Genomic DNA, 19,005 nt, shown 5'->3' on the forward strand with positions numbered 1-19,005 from the left:
ACTCATATACTGACCTCTCGTTATTAGGACAATTTTGATGAATACTGCGAGACCCTGCATTGTTGATTTTCAATCAGCATCAAACGAATAAAATTTCAATGAGAAAAGGCTCAGCAGAAATATCATTCACAGAGTTATTATTATTTTTGATTCTCAAATTTCAATAATTGAAAACTTGGGGATTAATGAGAAAAAAAAAGAAGAATAATAAAAAGGAAGTGTGACGATAAAGTTGAATTTCAAAGGGTGGAAGCTGCGCGGGCGAAGTCTCGCCACCAACTGGCTTGCGCGCCCTCGCATTTCCACCATCTCCACCATCTCCACCGCCACCACCGCCACCACCGCCACCACCGCCACTGAATAAAGCACCCCATCTCTTTCCATTCGCCTTCACTCTCTCACTCAACGAATAACATTCAACCCCCTATTTTAACACCGCAAACGCACCCTTCCCCACGCATATATCGACAAACAAATTTCGAATTTATTCCGATTCACCGAGGTGACGAGAGGTATCAATGAATTTATCGTTATAAATTGTTCAATTTGATCATTATTACCAGGCTTTCAGCAAACCTGTGAATCACGAGCCCACATTGAATCAACTATGAAAGTCTCATTGATTGAGCATTTTTTCACAGTTGTATCACTATATATTTTCTTCTCAATTTTAAAATATGTCTTGGAATATGCCTTCGCAACTTTTTTTACATCGAGCACTTGAGGACGCTGAAAGGCTATTTCTCACCAACTATCCAATAATGTTTCTCTATGTAGAAAGCAATCATCATGACGAATTAAGCAACATGTACAATGAGAGAAAAGTGTGTTGTTGTCTTGTTGACCGTTGGCCGTTGACCGTTGGCCGTTCGCCGTTCGCCGAGATAATTCAGGAGAAAAGACTTGGGGGCATCGAGGCTTCCTGCTATAGTGAATCCCTGGTCGGATCAACTTGTAAAGTTTCTTGGCAACGTTAGATTGTTAGAGCCACCGCACGTTTCCCAAAGTTCCAAGTTTCTTTGACCTTACCAATATATGCAAAGCTTCTCGGCGAAAGTGCGTCCCTTACCGATAATTGTGGGCTCGTGATTCCAATAGTCCGCCCCAACCGCTCACTTTCAACACGATAATTTTGACAATTGTATATTCTATACTCTGCATTTCTCTTCCTTCTTACTCAATGGATTCCATTGAAAAATTGAAAATTCAATGTGAAAAATGATAAATTTCAATTTCAAATGGATTTATTTTATTATTTCCATGGATAATCATATTGCGAGCTAATAGAAATTAAATGTGGAAATTAAATTAGCTTTTAGAGGAGGCTGAGTTTATTTGGAGAGCGGCAGCAGCTTCATGAAATAGACTTTGAAAGTTTGTCCGTTGTATCTGCCTCGAGCGGCACACAACATTTATTCCTCATCTCTCAGCCTCTCACCAACGTACCAACTTGAGTGGCATGATTAGCGACAAACTACCTTGCTATCGCTCAACATTCCCATAATAACATTAGTATACTGATATTCCGTTGCCTCCCTCACATATATAGAATTAATCTCAAATCAGCAGAGAAGAGCTATACATATATAGGCTTTGCCCCTATTCTCCTATTATACGCTTTCACTCTTTAACTATTCAATCTTATATTGATTTATAAGTATTTATTAGTTATCACTGGCGCGGTTAAATGATGGAAATCGATTCGAATTTTTTATTTGGAAATGGACAAAATGTTCAATATTTTAAATTGTTACAATTTTTTAAAATTATACATTAACAAAAAATCGCTCAGAAATTGGTTTGTTGTACGTTGATATAAACAATTCAATGATAATACCTCTAGTGATAAATTGCCGAGGCAGCATCATCTTATAAAAGCTGCTGACGACAAGTTATCGGCAGTTGAAAGGTAATGCAAGTGCCCAATTCACTTTGAAACCGTGTTTTTTTTTTCTTTTTTTTTTTGTCTCTTTTTTTGGTTTGGTGCTGCAGGCAAAGGGCTTTCTGCACCTTCGTTAACAATTTCTCCGTTGCATTGCGGTGGAACACTTATTCTGAGAATGCCTTTGCTGAAAATTTTACCATCGTTTCAGTTTTGTGATTTCACCAATACGATTCTCATTGATTCCAATTGTAGCAAGTTGAAAATGTCCACGTGCGATGCGTACTAACTTGAATGAATGTAGAATACTTTCACTGTAAACGCCTAAATCCAAAACTGGGCCACATTACGACAACACCGTTGTATATAGTATTCACATAATTATATTTGGAAAATGAATCTTTTAACAGCCTTTACTATTTTGAATTTTTTTTTTACATTAAACACTGGTCATCTCTCGCCTTGTCTGAATTATCCCGAATCATTATGGTATATTGTAATTCCATATCGAGTTGCGGCAATTTCACGATAAATAAACCCTTGACTTGAAAGTAGAAATGTAATGAGCTTGTTCCTTCCAAGACACTCTGACTATATTCAAGGACAACCGGTCAACCACCATCAAGGTGTCTTTCGAACAATGAGAAACCATCCTGGCGCCTGGCCCCTGGCCCCTGGCTCCTGGCCCCCTGTCTCTGGCCCGTTGTCCAAATTGAATAGAGTGAAAAAAACAAAACGAGAAACAAAAATAATGTGGTAATATGAAAAATTGAGCTTTGCTAGGGGGTTTGATGATAAATTGTGACTGTCAGCAAGATGTGCAGTCGAGACTTGTTCGACTTATCCACGTCTTAATCTGTTATAAATGCCAGTCATTTAACATTTACCATATAGACACGAAATATTGTGGATTAAAAATTTTGTTGGGTGTACCCTGGGGGCAACCATCAACCGGCCGGTGGCTATATGTGATGCAACAGGCGGTTCATACACCACGCCCCAGATTTTGGGTGGAGCCATGTGGATAAGACACCTGATCCACTTTTCTTTTTTCTCATATTACGACCGTGTGGTAATGCAACATCGCACTACATAACATATATCATTTTATTTAATGCTTACATAATGCCCATTAAAATATTATTATTTGTGTTTGCACTATTGAAAGTGATAGTGGACCTGACATTGGCGAAGAACATTATCCAATCATTGGAGAAAATGACATCCTTGAATTGCCTCACGGTAGACCTTGTGTACAATATAGCGTATAATACAACGCACATTGAGAGAGGAAGTGAAATGCCAATGGTGATACGTCAAAATTTGACAAGATGCTTAGGCGTTTGTTAAGTTGTTGTATGGCGGGGCATATGATTGCTCCAGGCTGAAAGTAGATTGTTTTTTTGGGTGAGAGGAATTTTGGAGAGCTGCCCAATCATATATAAACGATTTTTTAAATTCACTAGACATCAGTTTTGGTCCAGCAATCAGTCCATAAACATTTACAATGGCTTTCAAGGTATTTACTCAAACTTCCACATTGATTGCTATATTTCTCATTTACTTTCATTCTAACTTCCTTAAATTTTTAAAACTTGATAATTATTATAATTTTAATTTTCATATTAGAAAAACAATTTTGTCCAGTGTTATAAATGATATACTTGAACTTGAAGTATTAAAGATTTTTTAAAATTACCTCCTTTAGTTTATCGTTCTCGCGGCTTTCCTCGCCGTTGGAAACGCTGGAGTCCTTCCAGCTGTCTCATTGGGATACAATTTGGAACATTCAGCTCCCCTTGTCTACGCTCCTGTAGCCAAAGTTGATGCTGAATACGATCCCCATCCCGAATACAAGTTTTCATATGGTGTCCACGATTCATTGACTGGTGATGCCAAAACCCACGAAGAAACCCGTCATGGTGATTCTGTTGAGGGCAGCTATAGCCTCATTGAAGCTGACGGCAGCAAAAGGATCGTTCACTACACCGCCGACGACCACAACGGATTTAATGCCGTAGTTGAGAAACAACCAGCTGTCCATCCTGTTCCAGTTCCAGCTCCAGCTCCAGTCGTTCAAGCTGTTCAAGCACCCGTTCTTTTCAAATCTCAACTCTATCACGCTCAGCCAGCATACAAAATTGCTCCTGTTGCTCCTGTCGCTCCTCTTGCTCACCTTTACACCGCTCCTACCCACAGCTACGCCTCTCTCATCAGCACCCACTAACTTTATTTATTTTCTTTATACAACTTGCAATTGGATTCTCTCATGAAATTATCTATACCTCAATATGACAATTACAATAAAATAAAATCTCAATATTAAAAGCCTACTTTTTATTTCAACGAATGACCTGATTATTAATTGGCGTAATGTGAGAAACATTTGAATTATTTATCATTTCTTACAATAAAATTTCTCACCTGCGAATAGAAAATACTATTATTTTTTTTTATTTTCCATCTTTTGAGGTGCGGCAGAGAGCATACACACATTTAAAAAACAATTGAAATTACAGCAAAAAACGAAAGAAGAAGAAGAATTTTTATATCGTTACTGGCTCCGCTATTTTGAAAATCATCAGCAGTTCTGCGACAAAGAGGCTGCTTCTCAAAGGAAGGCAATTATTTTTTAAAGTTTGTTGTTAATTTGAAGGGTCCAAAATCCATTGAGAAATCATTCAAGCCATTCGACATAGAAGCCATAAACCATTCTCTCAGTTAAGTTATTCAAAGTTTGAGTGAAACTTATCCCGCTCATTCCTAGTGCTATGACTATTCGATCACAAGTATAAAATGGCGTCGACTATACTCTTATCAATGTATTTCGTGAAATGTAATAAATGCCGAACAAGGAGAAAAATCAATAACACAATGCATCTATCAAAGGATCTTAATTGTTGGTATAATAAGAGCGAGATGACCGTCAGCCAAACGATAGGTTGCATAATTTCGTTGCGTGTACGTGCCCCGCTGTTTCGAATTTTCGAACCTTTCGTCCCCATTAGTTGAATGGACCATCAAGACGCATTAAAAAGTGGTGGGGTTTAAGTCGTGGTGTATAAATGATGCGGGATACATCGATGTAGCTCATTCCTTGTCAAGACTTGTAAACCAATAATAATGGCACTCAAGGTATATACACTTCAATTAATTAAATTCAATAAATTGGCGATATTGAAAGGATATTAATTCACCGTAATTATTAATAAATATTTGTATTACTTTTGTCTTAGCTTGCAGTTCTGTGTGCAATTGTGGCGACAGCGAGCGCTGGAGATGTTCTGAGCGGTCACTATTACCACGCACCCCAGCCACTGGGTTATGCAGCCCCAGTAACTAAAGTGGTGTCACCAGTGGCCTATGCCACTCCAGCGGTTGCTAAAGTCCCAGCAGTTGCAACTCCTCTCCTCACCAAGCACATTGACGAAGAATACGATCCAAATCCACAATACAGCTATGCCTACGATGTCCAGGACTCGATAACCGGAGACAACAAGCAGCAGCACGAAAGTAGGAATGGTGACGTTGTTGAGGGAAGTTACAGTTTTATCGAAGCCGATGGCACCCGTCGTATTGTCGAATACACCGCTGATCCACACAACGGATTCAACGCAGTTGTTCACAAAGAACCAGCAATCACTAAAGCTGCATCAATAGTTGCACCACCACCATCACCACTACCACTTGCCTATGCACCAGCTTCAATTGTCACTAAACCCTTGGGCTATGCTGCACCAGGTCCCTACTCCCATTTCATTCACTAGGCCAAATCCATTCAGTAAATTCACCATCGCTGGACATCACATTTTTTCATGGATCTTATGATGTTACGCGTAATCAATCGATCACTCGATATGAATCATCGTTATTTATACGTTATTTTACCAAACTGTTTCAGCGAGTTTTTGTATCCAATATATTTCAATAAAAACTTGTAAATATCACATAGCTGCTGTAATTTCACACAACAATATGTATACAATATTCATTTGTATACAACTGAATGATGGAGTAATGAGAGGATGAGTCGACAACCTCAGTGGATATTCCAGTATTATGCAAGACGTTGATTCTTTTTCAGATCTTGAAATAAGGAGGTGGGATGTTGCTCATCTCAAGATCAAGGTTACTACGCTCGTCCTCCTTTTAACAGATCTGATGCGCGTATGGAATATGCGAAAAACTATTAATTTGCCCCGATTCGATCAGTCGTATTGAGTATTGCCAAACACTTGTAAAACATTTTTAGAGATTATTTCAAAAGTGATATATTATTTTTTTTTTAATATATGGTAATAATACCGATCTCCAATATCATTCAATTATTCGTAGCCTCGTAATGGTTTGTAATGACCGAGAAGTAAAATTTTCGGTCGTGGTATAAGAAAAAAAGGGAAAGCACCGCTGCGATCACGTAAATTGGAGCAAGCGAAACTTTTCCGGACAGCCCATCACATCACGTACGTTCAAGCAAACTCTTTATCATGCAAGTAGGATGGATGCTACCCATATAATGTTGCACGTGTCTCTTCACTTTGTGATACTATTGTTGCTTCCTATAAATACCAAGGTAATGTTCCACCATACCATCAGTTTACTCGTTGAGTCAGTTGAAAAAGTTGCTGCCATTTATCTGGAATTATCGTGATCAATATGATTGCTAAGGTGAGCATCGCCACAATTGGAATAGCTATTTATCATCATTAGTTAGTTTTTATTGAAATAGAGATAGCTTTAAATTATTTCCACACAAGTACAAATATTATTTGATGCTGATTTTCGTCTCTCCAGATGATGCTTGTCATTGGATTCTTCGCAACTTTACTTTCACGTGAATTACTTCATGCAGCACCTGTAGCCCTTGCACCAGCAGCTTCAGTGGCATCAGTTTTAAAACCTGTCCACGAATATGATCCACATCCGCAGTACACTTATGCTTACGATGTGCAGGACGTATTAACCGGTGATTCCAAAGCGCAGCATGAAATGAGAAATGGGGATGTTGTTAGCGGAAGCTACAGCCTCATCGAAGCGGATGGAACAAGACGAATCGTCGAGTACACAGCTGACCCCATCAACGGCTTCAATGCCGTTGTGCACAGGGAACCCGCCGTTCATGCAGTTGCAGCTCTACCTTTCAAATTTTGAATGAAATTTCGTAGATTACTCATTGACTAGTCTTAGCAATGTACATAGTAAAAGACGAACAAGTTTATTTTCATATCAACGACTCCCATTGTTTTTTTATCTTGCACCGCTCAAAAATTGTATCTATCATATGAATATTGATCTGAATAAACATTTTTAACGAGAAACTCAAACCGCTCTCTAACTCTTTCGTCGTGAAAAACAAATTTTCTCTCCGAAAATATCAACTAGAAGTTGAACGATATATATTTTTTTAACTTAGGCGATTATTAAGTCACATGAAATAAATATCACATGACATTTTATTTTGTTCTTCAATTTATTCCTTCAATCGCACGAATTCATTTCAAGCCAATTGAGCAGCGGTTTGCCAAGTCTTACCACACATCACGCTTGTCCTCTCGATCGTGCTGAGAATTGCCACAAATTTTTCCAAGAGAAAAAAAAAAAAAAACTTGGACAATACTCAATTGCAGAGTGGCATTAAAATTAGTCAGTTTCGTAGCAAATGCAAGCCGTTGATATTGAATATAGGAATCTCCTAGTAAAACATGTCATATCATATTATTAATCATCAATAATAAATAAATTCATTCGCTATATACACTATTTCACTCTCGCATTGGGAATGAAATTCATCACTTATTGAATTATAATATCCCTTCGAAATTTATATTCAGTCTTTCACAATAGATATGGCTAAATTTGTGAATGCTCTCGCGAATTTGCTATTATGCAGAATTTTCGTGCAGAATTTTCGTACAGTATTCCCTATTGTACTGATGATGTCATTATGATGGAACTGATAGAAACTTGTGGCCAATGGCCTCAAGGTCTTTGCTTTACCTCAATATCCATGGGGTACGTGACGAGCTGTCTCGCATAAGTTATCATCCATTATTTGTGACGTAATTTTCTTTCGGATATTATTCAGCAATTTCATGAAACATTTCATATTTGATTAATTATCAAAAAAGGGCCCAGTACATTCATCCGATAATGGCAATTCAAGGACAAAAATTAGAAAAATAATTCTCATTATTTCTTTTCTCAATAGAAAAGTTCAATGCATACATACTTCAGTACAGAAAGGTTATTGCACGACACCAGGTACGTAAGTTAGTACAATCAAACTGATATGAAGAAATTTAGTTATGAGGAGGTCACACGTTCAATTCGAAATTAGGGTGGGAGAAGTGCTGCGATGGACGAAATAGTTACTCTTCGTGTTGGTAGCATCCTGATGTATATAAGCACGGCGAATTTCAGCCTAAGCCATCAGTGCTTCTGGTGATCAAAAAGCGAACAAAACATGGCTTACAAGGTAAGGTGAATGATTGAGCATCGATTGATGATTAATCAATGATTAATTTATTCGTGGTATAAACCATTGATTTTGCAGTTTATTGTGGTGCTGACGGTAGTTGGCATTGTAAGGAGTGCTCTGGTGCCTCTGGTTCCTGCTGTTGATCCAGCTGTTGATCCAGCTGTTGATCCACCTGTCCCTGAGAGACTGGAAGACTTTGATGCTGCGCCTCAATACAGCTTTGCTTATGACGTTCAGGACACCCTGACTGGCGACTCAAAGGCACAATATGAGACCAGACATGGTGATATAGTACAGGGAAGCTACAGTTTAATTGAGGCCGATGGAACAAGAAGGATTGTTGATTATACCGCTGATCCTGTCAATGGATTTAACGCGATTGTTAGTAAAGAGCCGGCATTGGCAGCATTCGCTGCGCCCGCTCTATCAGTGGCCGGTATTGGAGGGTCATCAGTTATTCCAGGAGCCGGTGCTCCAAATAGAATTCATCCACCTGAGATACCGGCTACTGGGCCTGATGCGGATGTCGAGGTGATTGAGGCGCGATCTGGTCCCATCACACAGCCACCGCAGAAATTCATCCATGGAGTGAATCAACGCAATCAGAAAAATGAACGAAATGAAATTGAATTACGAAATTCAGATGGTCTGCCAGTCAGAGCCATTGCTACCAATCTTGTAAATACACTTCAATATCGGGCCTATCCCACTTACAACGCCGCCTACTCTTCACCGGTTGCTTTCACTGCTCCTGTTGCTGGTGTCACATACGCCCAAACTTATCTGTGAACTCGTTCATCTGTCATGATTCATAATTATTTTGTGATTTTTCTTATACTTGAATAAACATCTATAGGCCTATCCCGGCTTCATTCTCTCAGCCATGCTATACCACATTTTGTCATAAATCATATTCTAATCGCATTTCTCTGTCCTCTATTTCAGAATCATTTCAAGAATTATTTCATTCAAGAAATCATGAAACTTAAATAGTACATGGAAAAGTGCATTTTTCCATAGCTATTCCTAAATAAAAATCATTGTTAATCACTGGATTTGTTACGTAAACGTGAAGAACAACCTGAGTGATAAGTCGTTTACGAAACAATTGCGGTCGGTTCAATGCGAGCGCCAAATTCATTGCAAGATATTTAATCCTTGAAATTTTATAATTTTTTACTACTTTCGATAAATAACCACTCCGGTGCCCCTAGCTTGTAGATATCCAGCACCAGTGGCTGTCCATAAGACTATTATTCCAGCGGACGATCTGCATCCTCAGCGGCTACTGAAATCATGGTTTTTGATTTTTTTTTTTTCGCGTATTTATAGGTAACCACCTAAGCAAAAGCAAAATATCGTGCATTGTGTATGCAGTGCCTCCAATCGAATTGCAATGCCGTAGCAGATGTGGTAGACAATTTGTAATGCAACGGACGCATAACGATTGTACAGAAAGGCCCCGTTCCCAAAATTTGCAGCAACAGAAAGAGATTGAGAAAAAAATGGAAACCATAGGGCGAATTCACAACCACATGAATACTTTCACTGTATAAACAGGGCTCTTGAGGTCGAATCTTCGCATACGGCAGATCAGTGCTACATAGCGCTATGTATAATGTTGTATTAAATTCCCTTATATTAAAAAAAAAATGTATGATGGATACTGCATGATGGATTCAGCGAATACATTGTATTATCATTATAATAATTGTATAATTCTTCTTTCTTCGAATGACCATTAGCGAACGCGGCTAATGGTTGTACGTCGGCTAACTCACTATTAATTTTCCATCGAAGGATGAAATAATGAAAATATTGAAAACAGTTGAAATGAAATATTTTTGAAAAATCATTTATTCATTTGCTGAGAAAATTTAGGGGAATAAATATTAATAATGGCAGTGGCAGAGGTAGCTAGAATCAGTGGAGGTATGCGGGAAGTGCAGCATGTACTGGTGCAGCAGCGTATGCAGCCGGTGCTGAGTATGCAAAGTGTCCTGGAGCATATCCAAGGGGAGCAGAGGCTACCTTGGTATATGCAGCGGGGGCAGCATATGCGAGGGGTGTAGCGATCTTGGCAAGTGGTGCGGTATAAGCAATTGGAGCATGTGCTATTGGGGTGGCCAATTTGGTGTAAGCTGGCTGTGCGTACGCTAATGGTGCAGCGGCAATTGGTGCGGCTTTAACAGCGACAGCGGCTGGTTCCTTGCGGACAACGGCGTTGAATCCATTGATAGGATCAGCGGTGTAGTCAACAGTGCGACGTGTGCCATCTGCCTCGAGGAGAGAGTAGCTACCCTGGACAAGGTCTCCATCACGAGTTTCATGCTGATTCTTAAAGTCACCGGTCAGTGAGTCCTGGACATCGTAGGCATAGCTGTATTGGGGGTGAGGATCGTATTCGGCGTCAATGGTTTTGGTGATAAGTGGTGCAGCAGCAACTTTGGCTATTGGCGCTGCAGCATAGGCCAGTGGTGTTGCTGGGATAAAACCAGCGTTAGCTACTGCCATCACGGCGAAGAGACTGACAAACTATATCAACAATTGAGACATAATTATCAAAATTATTATTATCGTAGTGAAAAAAATGATTGATCCTCCTCCCTCCTATTTACATACCTTGAACACCATTGCTGAATAGATTTTGTTGGATTCGGTATGAATCGACTTGGTTTTGTGATGTCGTCTGTTGATCATGCAGTGGCTTTTATACTCAAGCCAAACTGTAACTGACCACCATGCGGCCAACCCCCTCCACATACACCCTCCTACAGATGCCTCGTAAAGACTTTCCCACAACCGAAAAACGATAGGCGGAAACCGCTCTTGAACTTGGCCGGATGCACTGTACCGGCCACGCTTTTTAACCAGTCTCCAGCCAATCTCCAATCTACAATCTCCAACCCGGGGTAAAGGTATCCCTCGAAGGTCGTTGGAATACCTTTTATCGTCATGACGTTCCAGGGACTTTCATTACATGCCACACATCGAAATTTAGTGCCCGGCCGACAGCATCAGGACAATGCATCCGCTGGCATAAGACTTCACGATACGAGCAATCATTGGATACCATTTCAAAAATAAGAGCCTACAATATCAGCAGCGTTTACGATTTTTTAATTCACGGTGAAATTTATGTATCAATGACTATTGCTTTCGTGGAAAATGTCGTTATTCAAGAGTCTCACGCCTCCAGTTGGCTCATTAAGTATTCTCCATACCTATTCATTTAAATCGAAGGAAGCATCAACTCGGGATAATTTCAATCGGCTATTCATATCACTCTATATTCCTTCATTAGGTATATCTTTGCATTCATTTATCTCATTTTGAGAGTGGTAGCCAATTAGCATTACCACGTATGAGTCGTGAGGGCAGCCTTGTTCCCCTGAATTCCTGATGGCCATGAATTGCGATGCCGGATCCTTACCGACTAAGGAACCTCGTTGTACCTTGTTACAGAGAATTTTTATCTCACACTCTTTTTCATTTTTACCCACCGGACCAATAAAGTCCACATTATTTCACGGATCGACATATTTTAATGATGAAACAAATAATACAATATAAAATAATTATATATTCCACAGAATGTATTGAGTGTAGTAGACGTGACGTCATCATAAGAGGAATATTTTTTTTTATGGAACATGTTTTTTTTTTTTTTTTCTAAAAGTACCGAGAGTCTGATAGATATGCCAAAGAGGCAATTTAAGATTCGAGCAAATCTAGAGTTGAAAAATAAAATATAATATAGACCAACCCAATTATAAGTTCCACTTGTTAATTCCTATGGTGTTGTTATAGAAAATATTGAATAAATATTGAACACGTAATTCAAAATCTCTCCTTGAAGAGATTTTTTTTAAACTCTACATGCTCAACCGAGTGAAATTCCAGGGGAATTGCTAAATGACCTGTTAAGTAAATGGATTGATGGCTGGTGATAATTTAGAAAATTGAAATTTGGATATCGAATGAATTATTGTGTAATTGAGGCAGGGGCACGGCTTAGCCCATATTTATTGGAACACGTGGCACGCATCCTGGACGGGTCCTGGAGTCATTTCGGAAGCAGATAGCACGTTTCTCAAATCGTTTTGTCCATTAATCCCTCCCCAACCCTCTCAACAACTTGACTCCCAGTGTACTGTATTCACCATGCGTATATAAAGTGAAAATTCTTTGGTAAATCCACATCACTTGTTCGATCTCATCTACAAATAAAAATGTAAAATTCATTGCAGCGCAATCGGAGGTACGTGGATTATCTGTCATTGCCCTAGCAAAGATTGCCCATAACTTTCACCCCCTTGAAACACAGTAAAAAATCATGTCAAATATTTGAAAAAAGAAAGGATGAAATCGATGATCCTCATCAGTTGAGAATTGAGATAATTGCAGATTAGACCGGGAAATAATTATAGTGATCGAGACAGCAACACGTCTAGACAGTACAATCTCTGGAGTAATTTCTCAACGATTACAAATTTTTGGCACTAGTGGCCTTCAAGATTTCGTCCAGCATTCCAGAGTACTTTCTCTCAATGTCTCGAACAGTTACCTAATTACAACCACGCCTCGCCACGCACCATATAAAATATCGGGATATATATACATAACATCTGAACGTGTTACGTCTTACCGTCTTACCAGCAAGTGCTGGGCCTTGATCTACTTATGACGCTTCCTTCGACAAATGTGGAGAATGGGATGCAAACTTGGATGGAAATAGTGATAGCCATTTCTTGTGAATAGTCTTTATTATTTGAAGTTTGGTAATTTCTCTTATAAAAAAATAAATGTTGACTACATTGTAACATGGAATATGTGGGGCCCTCCCGCCACTGTTATATATATATATACATACATATATATATATATATATATTTTTTTTTCTTCTTTTATTATCTATTCATTAATTCTCTCGGATATTCGTAATTTTTGTTGCGACAAATGCTATCAATATCCTTCTTTTGCTGTATTCGAAATCACCCCCCTCCAAATAACCCGTAACAAGAATGTAATCGATGAACAAACTTAAATTCTCTACTGACACACAAAAATTAAATTTTCAATATTAATAAATACTGTTCGGACGAAACTTTTTCGGGCAAGGGGAAACGATAAACAAGAGATATTAGTAAGGAATAAAAAAAAAAAACAAAACCTAGAGAGACTTGGATTGAACAATTTTCGATTACATCGGTAATTTTGCATCAGCTCACGTTCTCGAGACCCATGAATCGTTATTATTAGGAGAGATTTAATAAGTGCAATAATATATCGCGTAAATATTTTGTACTCGGTGAATTTTAGTAACGCCATTATAATAAATATTATGAAATACTTTTCCCATAAGTTCTATTAAACGTGGAAGAAAGGGGGAAAAAACAAAAAACAAAAAAACACGATACGTGGAATCACCAAAATTCATGTAACTACCGGAATAATGGTATTTTAAGAGCTTTAATTTGTTGAAAAAATCTTGAAATATTAGAAAAAAAATAAAAATAAAAATAAACGATCAGAGTTAAGTGGAAAATAAAAAGAAGGAATTTGCCTGAATAGGTGGTCATTTTAGCGGTTATTCTGTGTAAGCTGACGTTCTGGAGCCTCCAATTGATGAATCGTCAAGGAATCACTAGATCTGACGATGGATGCATCTAATGGAGTGAAAAACCCAAACTGACACTCCGGATGATCGCGAGTGTGCAATAGCAAAATTTCCATAATTATACGACGATTGACTTTATCCATGAAAACATCGAATTCATCGAGAAAGTAAAATGGAACAGCAGTACACTCCCAGAGTGCAAGGACAAAGGCAACAGTAGAGTAGGATCTTTCACCACCTGACAAAGTGATGGTTTCATTACGGTCTCGTCCAGTGGTGTTCTGTGGAATTACACTTAGATCGAGAGTTTTATCAACATAATTGATTATTAAGGATCCCTTATATCCCCTGAGTATAAGAATAGCGCTGAAAGCATTTTGCACTCTCTCTCCCATTTCCGATCTCATGTCTTTGTACTCTTTCCTCCTATTCTCAACTCTCTGCAGATGCTGATCATTGGCCGCCAATAAGACATCAAGAACCTGTTCCACCTCCAAATATCTTGTCTTCTTAATTTCCAACTGCTCGTAGAGTACATCCCTGGTGCCATACTTGGTCTCCACTAGGGCAATACGGGCTGTCCTTTTTTTCATTTCCTCGTTGATCTCTTCTTCAGTTCGACTAGTCTCAATTCTCCTCGAGTGTCCTTCAGCGTGATCGAGGAAAACTTGAAGTGTACCTTTTTGATATTCTTTTTCAGCAACAGCCTGTTCAAGAGAATGACGAGCACTGAGAATTCTATTATTGGCCTCTTTCATCTGTATCTGACACTGTCTCTTCTCCTCCTCCAGCTTTCGTATTCGCATCTTGAGAGGATTTATCAACTCATCGACATCATTAGCTTTCTCACGACAACGTGTTAATTCAGTCTCGATTTCATTAATCTTCCCTTGCAGTTCCTTCACCTCATCTCCAAGCCGTTGCTCCTCAATTCTCAATTGCTCCAACCTCTGCTCATACTCAGATCTCAGTGAAATAAAATGAGAATGGTTATCTCCATTATCTTGCACCCTATCACTCAGTTTATCCTTCAGTTCATCAGCCTTGGCACTTAGTTTATTCAACATTCCACGGAGTTGCGTGATTTTTTTGAACAAATTCTTACTTGCAACTCTACTTTGATGGAGCGCTTCACATTTGGCAGTCAGTAGTTTTTTCGACTCATCGAATTCCTCTTGAATTTCTCTAATTTCCTTCTTGAGGCTCTGTACCACCTGAGCAGTGGATACTTGTAGATACCTCGGATTGGAAATATAACCCGAATAGGTTCTATAATTTGGATCAGGATAGAATGTTTCTCCCGTCTTGGTGAGAGCCATTTTGCAGTTTTGTGGAACATTCTCACGGTCTTTGAGCAACGCAGCAGCTTCATCACTCGTTGGAATCAAGAGAATAGACTCTGGAGAACGTTGATCAATCAAACAATTGGCGATAACTGGGTCAGACACCTCCATAATATCAAAGACATTACAATATCTCTCAGTTCTCGTGCTATTATTACGAACATCATGAACTCGATCGAGGAATTTACTGCAGATTATTTCAGGTGATTTTTGCCCACTGTACACCTCCTGAATAAGCTTTCCAAGGAGCTGAGCATCTCCCCTATTATCAACGCAAAAACCACTGATTAAATTACCAATAGCTTTTTCAACAATCGGAGTCCATGACGAGTCCTTCATTTTAATTGCTGCACCAATTGGTCCACGTGGTCTCTGTTCAAAATGCTGCTGTCTATTTTCCTCGTCGATTCGTTTTAATAGTCTTATCATATCCCTACCATAAACGTCTAAGGAATTACTTGAGCTCAAAGATAAATTCCCAAGTTGGGCTTGCAATTGGCCTAATTGATGCTCTTTCTGATTAACGTCCACTCTGTACTCCCGCTCTTCCATCTCCAATCGTAATTTATCAGAATTAATGTGCACTTGATCGACCTGAGCGGTTTTGATTCTCTGTTCAACCTCGCGCAGCTCTGCCTCAACTGAAATTTTATGTTGTTCGAGTTGAGCTTTCTCGTTATAAGCCTGACTGTTAAGTTGCTCCAATCGCACAATTTCTGTATTGATAGTGTCAAGGTCTTTGAGAGTTCTGTTGATTGACTGTTTGCAGGCTTTATACTCTCTCTCTTTAGCAGCCAAGCCATCCTTCTTTCCCTGGTATTTATTTCTTATTTCCTCCCAAGCAGATTCACACGTTGCCGCCTCTTTCTCAGATTCTCTGATGTGCTCTGTGATTTCAGCAATTTTACCGTCAATTTTCTCAGCTTTACCATTGTAATTCTGATCAGCATTGGTTACCAACTCCTCGACTGTTCGTTCACCATTGACACATGCCTTTTCTGCTGCATTGACACGTGCTTCCTGGGCAATGACACGCGCCCACAGGCATTCACACTCCAATTCTTCATACTTCTTCCTTACTGACTCCAGATTATCTATTGCCTTTATTTTCTCCTCAATCGCTTCTATCTCATTTTTATTTTTTTGCAATTCTCTCTGAGTGTCCTGCATTCTCGTCTGTGTCTCTTTGCTTATCTGCAATGCCTCTTTATAATTTTTGCCAATAATATTCAGTTGTGTCGCCTGCATGAATAATTCATACATCCTATCGCCTTTGGGTTGGATCAGAAATTTTTTTGCAGCGTTCTGATTCAGGATTGATATAGGATTATCAACTTGAATGTTGAGTGCGCTGGTGATCTTAAGGAGATCGGCTTTTCTCTTAGACACAAGGTTATCACGTTGTCCTTTTATAATCACTTTCGAAGAGGTCTCTGATATAGTGCGGACTACTTTTATAACTTTTCCGTAAATCTCAGGCTCATATGCTTTAGGACCCTCATTGATCAGGGTTATTTCAATGGTACATGATACTTTTCCGCTCTTTATAAAGGTTTTAAATGAATCTCCACGCTCAGTTGTAGACGCTCGTCCACCCAAACCAATAGTAATAGCTGTCAAAATTGCACTCTTACCACTGCCATTTCGTCCAACAATGAAATTGACATTTTTATTGAACTCCATAACCAAATGATCGTGACAAAAGAAATTCCGTAAAACCAGCTTTTTGATCCTCCCGGCTGTCGCTTTCTGTAAAAAGTATCGAAAATATCAATTAGGTCAGCAACAATTAGGGACAAAAAAATTTTTATCATTCCTACCATTGATTACTTACTCCTTGTAATGATTCCAACAATAAACTCTCATCACCAGATTCTTTATCTTTGGACCGTTTAGCCCTTCCAACTTCCTCATCGAGCGAATGTTGATTCTTGCGTTTCTTCTTCTGATTTGTCTGACTACTCATGATTATTTAGATTATGAAATATTCACAAACTTCTTCACGACAATTTTTTTATGTCGATGAGACAGAGATGTGTTAGCAGAAAGGCACCAAGGTTAGACCAACATGAATTATTGGTTAATTGTTCTTGAACTCGGTTAAATACGCTGAATTCCTGGATTGCATTGGAACCGGTGGATGCTCCTTGCACGTTTGGTGGATTAAATTACAGGAAAGGAAAAAACAGAAAAAGATAAGAAAAATGATATCATCACGTAGATCCGCTCCCGCCAGATCGTTGTTTGTTCATGTTTGTTTTCGCGTGCAGGTGTTTTAACTAGTTTCATATTACACTAGCGCCGCCTCGAGCGCCTCTCCGCGGTCGCTAACCTAACTGAGATGTTGATGAAATTCCCGTTTTCAAATGCGTTTGCGAGAATGTTTTATGAAAATGATAATTGATGTATCGATAGTTACTCATTAATCACGTCCTAATATAAATCTTCTGCAATGATAAAAATATTAATTAGTTACGATGTGTTGTAATCGAGTGTTGCCTGACGAATAAACAAAATTGGAATATCCAGTTTCCCAGTATTTTCAGTAAAGAAGGCAGATTTTTGACTTTCAGATGGAGGAAAAATCACGCGATGAAGGCTTGCTCATAACAGTAATATTTTCTCCAAACCGATCGACAGATATATATCTTGTAATAGCTGTATATTTAAGTAATTCAAACTGGAAAGCGGGAAGAAAATAAAAATATACACAAAATGAATAAATGCATTATTATTTAATATCAGATGATGCGAGAGAGTAAAACAACTTCGAGAGACAGGCAAAAATCTCGAAGAATATTCATTAAATTCAGTTACAATTACATAACCCACGTGATTGTTACTGAATTTAATGAAAATATGTTTAATAGAAGAGTATCAATTGAAAAATTAAGCCTCCAGTGAGTTGACCACTAGTGCATTTCTTTTCGATTCCTTAGGCTCCTTCGAATCATCCTCTGAGCGTTGCAACTCGTCTATTCCACGTATTCTTATATTGTGCTTTTCTTTAAATTCGTTAATTTCAGTGCCTTTTCTCGTCAGTTGCTCATGGAGAGATGCGATTACTTTAGTCAGCTAAATGAAATTAAAAAAAAATTAATCAATACAATCAATGTAATGTATATCGATATTATTTTTGAATAAGAAGTTTTTCTACCTCTGCACGGCTAAATTATCCAGAATATCCAGAATTTTACAATTCGAACACAAAAATGTCAAAGAATAATTTTAGGCCTCAAAATTTACCTGCTTCTTATTGGTGATGAGATTTGGTAGGACTTCCACGACGACTTGCTCACACAGAACCCCTCCGATCATTCGGTAGCATTTCCTTTTAGGATCGACGGTCTTCAGTGTATCAATGACGATTCTACATGATATATTAAATAAATGAATAGTAAAAATCGAAAATATCAAAGTTAACTCGGTAACAATTCTAAAAAAGACAGGTAAAGTTAGGTTAGCTGAATGTTTTCTTTACTTATGCTCATTTAACTCCATTTCCATCTCTGACAATTTGCTGGCCATTAATCTCTGATCATTTCGAAGTGTCTGGAAAGCGGCAAGAATTTCTTCGTTCGACTTTCCACCCTTTGTCAAAGGTTTTCCCATTTTTTTATCGCTTGCCATATTTGGAGTTGATTCTTTGTCAACGGCACATATAACCTAGGCAGAATATATA

At 38.6% G+C, this 19,005-nt stretch overlaps 8 protein-coding genes across 10 annotated transcripts in view; 4 read left to right on the plus strand and 4 right to left on the minus strand.

The window, feature by feature from the left end:
• The window catches only part of LOC105266342 (basal cell adhesion molecule), a 34,072-nt gene extending 33,805 nt beyond the window's left edge, over positions 1-267 (minus strand). For both annotated transcript variants that reach the window (XM_011304438.1, XM_011304440.1), the window contains exon 1: positions 15-267. In XM_011304438.1, the coding sequence (XP_011302740.1) occupies positions 15-60 (46 nt within the window). In that variant the 5' untranslated portion in view covers positions 61-267. The remainder of the gene's footprint in view (positions 1-14) is intronic.
• Positions 268-3,363: 3,096 nt separating this feature from the next.
• LOC105266343 (larval cuticle protein A2B-like) lies at positions 3,364-4,149 on the plus strand. The gene is made up of 2 exons (XM_011304441.1): positions 3,364-3,401; positions 3,591-4,149. Exons 1-2 carry the CDS (start codon positions 3,390-3,392, stop codon positions 4,107-4,109), a joined length of 531 nt encoding a protein of 176 aa, XP_011302743.1. The 5' UTR covers positions 3,364-3,389; the 3' UTR covers positions 4,110-4,149.
• Positions 4,150-4,933: 784 nt separating this feature from the next.
• On the plus strand, positions 4,934-5,829 carry LOC105266344 (larval cuticle protein A2B). The gene is made up of 2 exons (XM_011304442.1): positions 4,934-5,017; positions 5,119-5,829. The coding sequence occupies exons 1-2, from the start codon at positions 5,006-5,008 to the stop codon at positions 5,647-5,649; spliced, it is 543 nt and encodes a 180-aa protein (XP_011302744.1). The 5' UTR covers positions 4,934-5,005; the 3' UTR covers positions 5,650-5,829.
• Positions 5,830-6,482: 653 nt separating this feature from the next.
• Positions 6,483-7,184, plus strand: LOC105266345 (larval cuticle protein A3A). The gene is made up of 2 exons (XM_011304443.1): positions 6,483-6,550; positions 6,677-7,184. The coding sequence occupies exons 1-2, from the start codon at positions 6,539-6,541 to the stop codon at positions 7,031-7,033; spliced, it is 369 nt and encodes a 122-aa protein (XP_011302745.1). The 5' UTR covers positions 6,483-6,538; the 3' UTR covers positions 7,034-7,184.
• A 1,136-nt stretch (positions 7,185-8,320) lies between these two features.
• On the plus strand, positions 8,321-9,221 carry LOC105266346 (cuticle protein 21). Its single transcript, XM_011304444.1, has 2 exons — positions 8,321-8,357; positions 8,436-9,221. The coding sequence occupies exons 1-2, from the start codon at positions 8,346-8,348 to the stop codon at positions 9,147-9,149; spliced, it is 726 nt and encodes a 241-aa protein (XP_011302746.1). The 5' UTR covers positions 8,321-8,345; the 3' UTR covers positions 9,150-9,221.
• A 978-nt stretch (positions 9,222-10,199) lies between these two features.
• LOC105266347 (larval cuticle protein A3A) lies at positions 10,200-11,092 on the minus strand. The gene is made up of 2 exons (XM_011304445.1): positions 10,983-11,092; positions 10,200-10,895 (listed from the first exon to the last, which is right to left on the minus strand). Exons 1-2 carry the CDS (start codon positions 11,058-11,060, stop codon positions 10,284-10,286), a joined length of 690 nt encoding a protein of 229 aa, XP_011302747.1. The 5' UTR covers positions 11,061-11,092; the 3' UTR covers positions 10,200-10,283.
• A 2,050-nt stretch (positions 11,093-13,142) lies between these two features.
• SMC6 (Structural maintenance of chromosomes 6) lies at positions 13,143-17,581 on the minus strand. 2 transcript variants are annotated; one of them, XM_011304446.1, is made up of 2 exons: positions 17,158-17,581; positions 13,143-17,072 (listed from the first exon to the last, which is right to left on the minus strand). In XM_011304446.1, exons 1-2 carry the CDS (start codon positions 17,287-17,289, stop codon positions 13,944-13,946), a joined length of 3,261 nt encoding a protein of 1,086 aa, XP_011302748.1. In that variant the 5' UTR covers positions 17,290-17,581; the 3' UTR covers positions 13,143-13,943. The 2 variants fall into 2 exon arrangements, with proteins under 2 accessions (XP_011302748.1, XP_011302749.1); XM_011304447.1 differs by having other exon boundaries at positions 17,144-17,233.
• A 455-nt stretch (positions 17,582-18,036) lies between these two features.
• Pfdn2 (prefoldin 2) lies at positions 18,037-19,001 on the minus strand. Its single transcript, XM_011304448.1, has 3 exons — positions 18,805-19,001; positions 18,570-18,693; positions 18,037-18,398 (listed from the first exon to the last, which is right to left on the minus strand). Exons 1-3 carry the CDS (start codon positions 18,951-18,953, stop codon positions 18,213-18,215), a joined length of 459 nt encoding a protein of 152 aa, XP_011302750.1. The 5' UTR covers positions 18,954-19,001; the 3' UTR covers positions 18,037-18,212.
• Positions 19,002-19,005: the final 4 nt, after the last annotated feature.

This window comes from Fopius arisanus, unplaced genomic scaffold (assembly GCF_000806365.1).
Source record: "Fopius arisanus strain USDA-PBARC FA_bdor unplaced genomic scaffold, ASM80636v1 scaffold00037, whole genome shotgun sequence".
In the NCBI taxonomy this organism is placed as follows: domain Eukaryota; kingdom Metazoa; phylum Arthropoda; class Insecta; order Hymenoptera; family Braconidae; genus Fopius; species Fopius arisanus.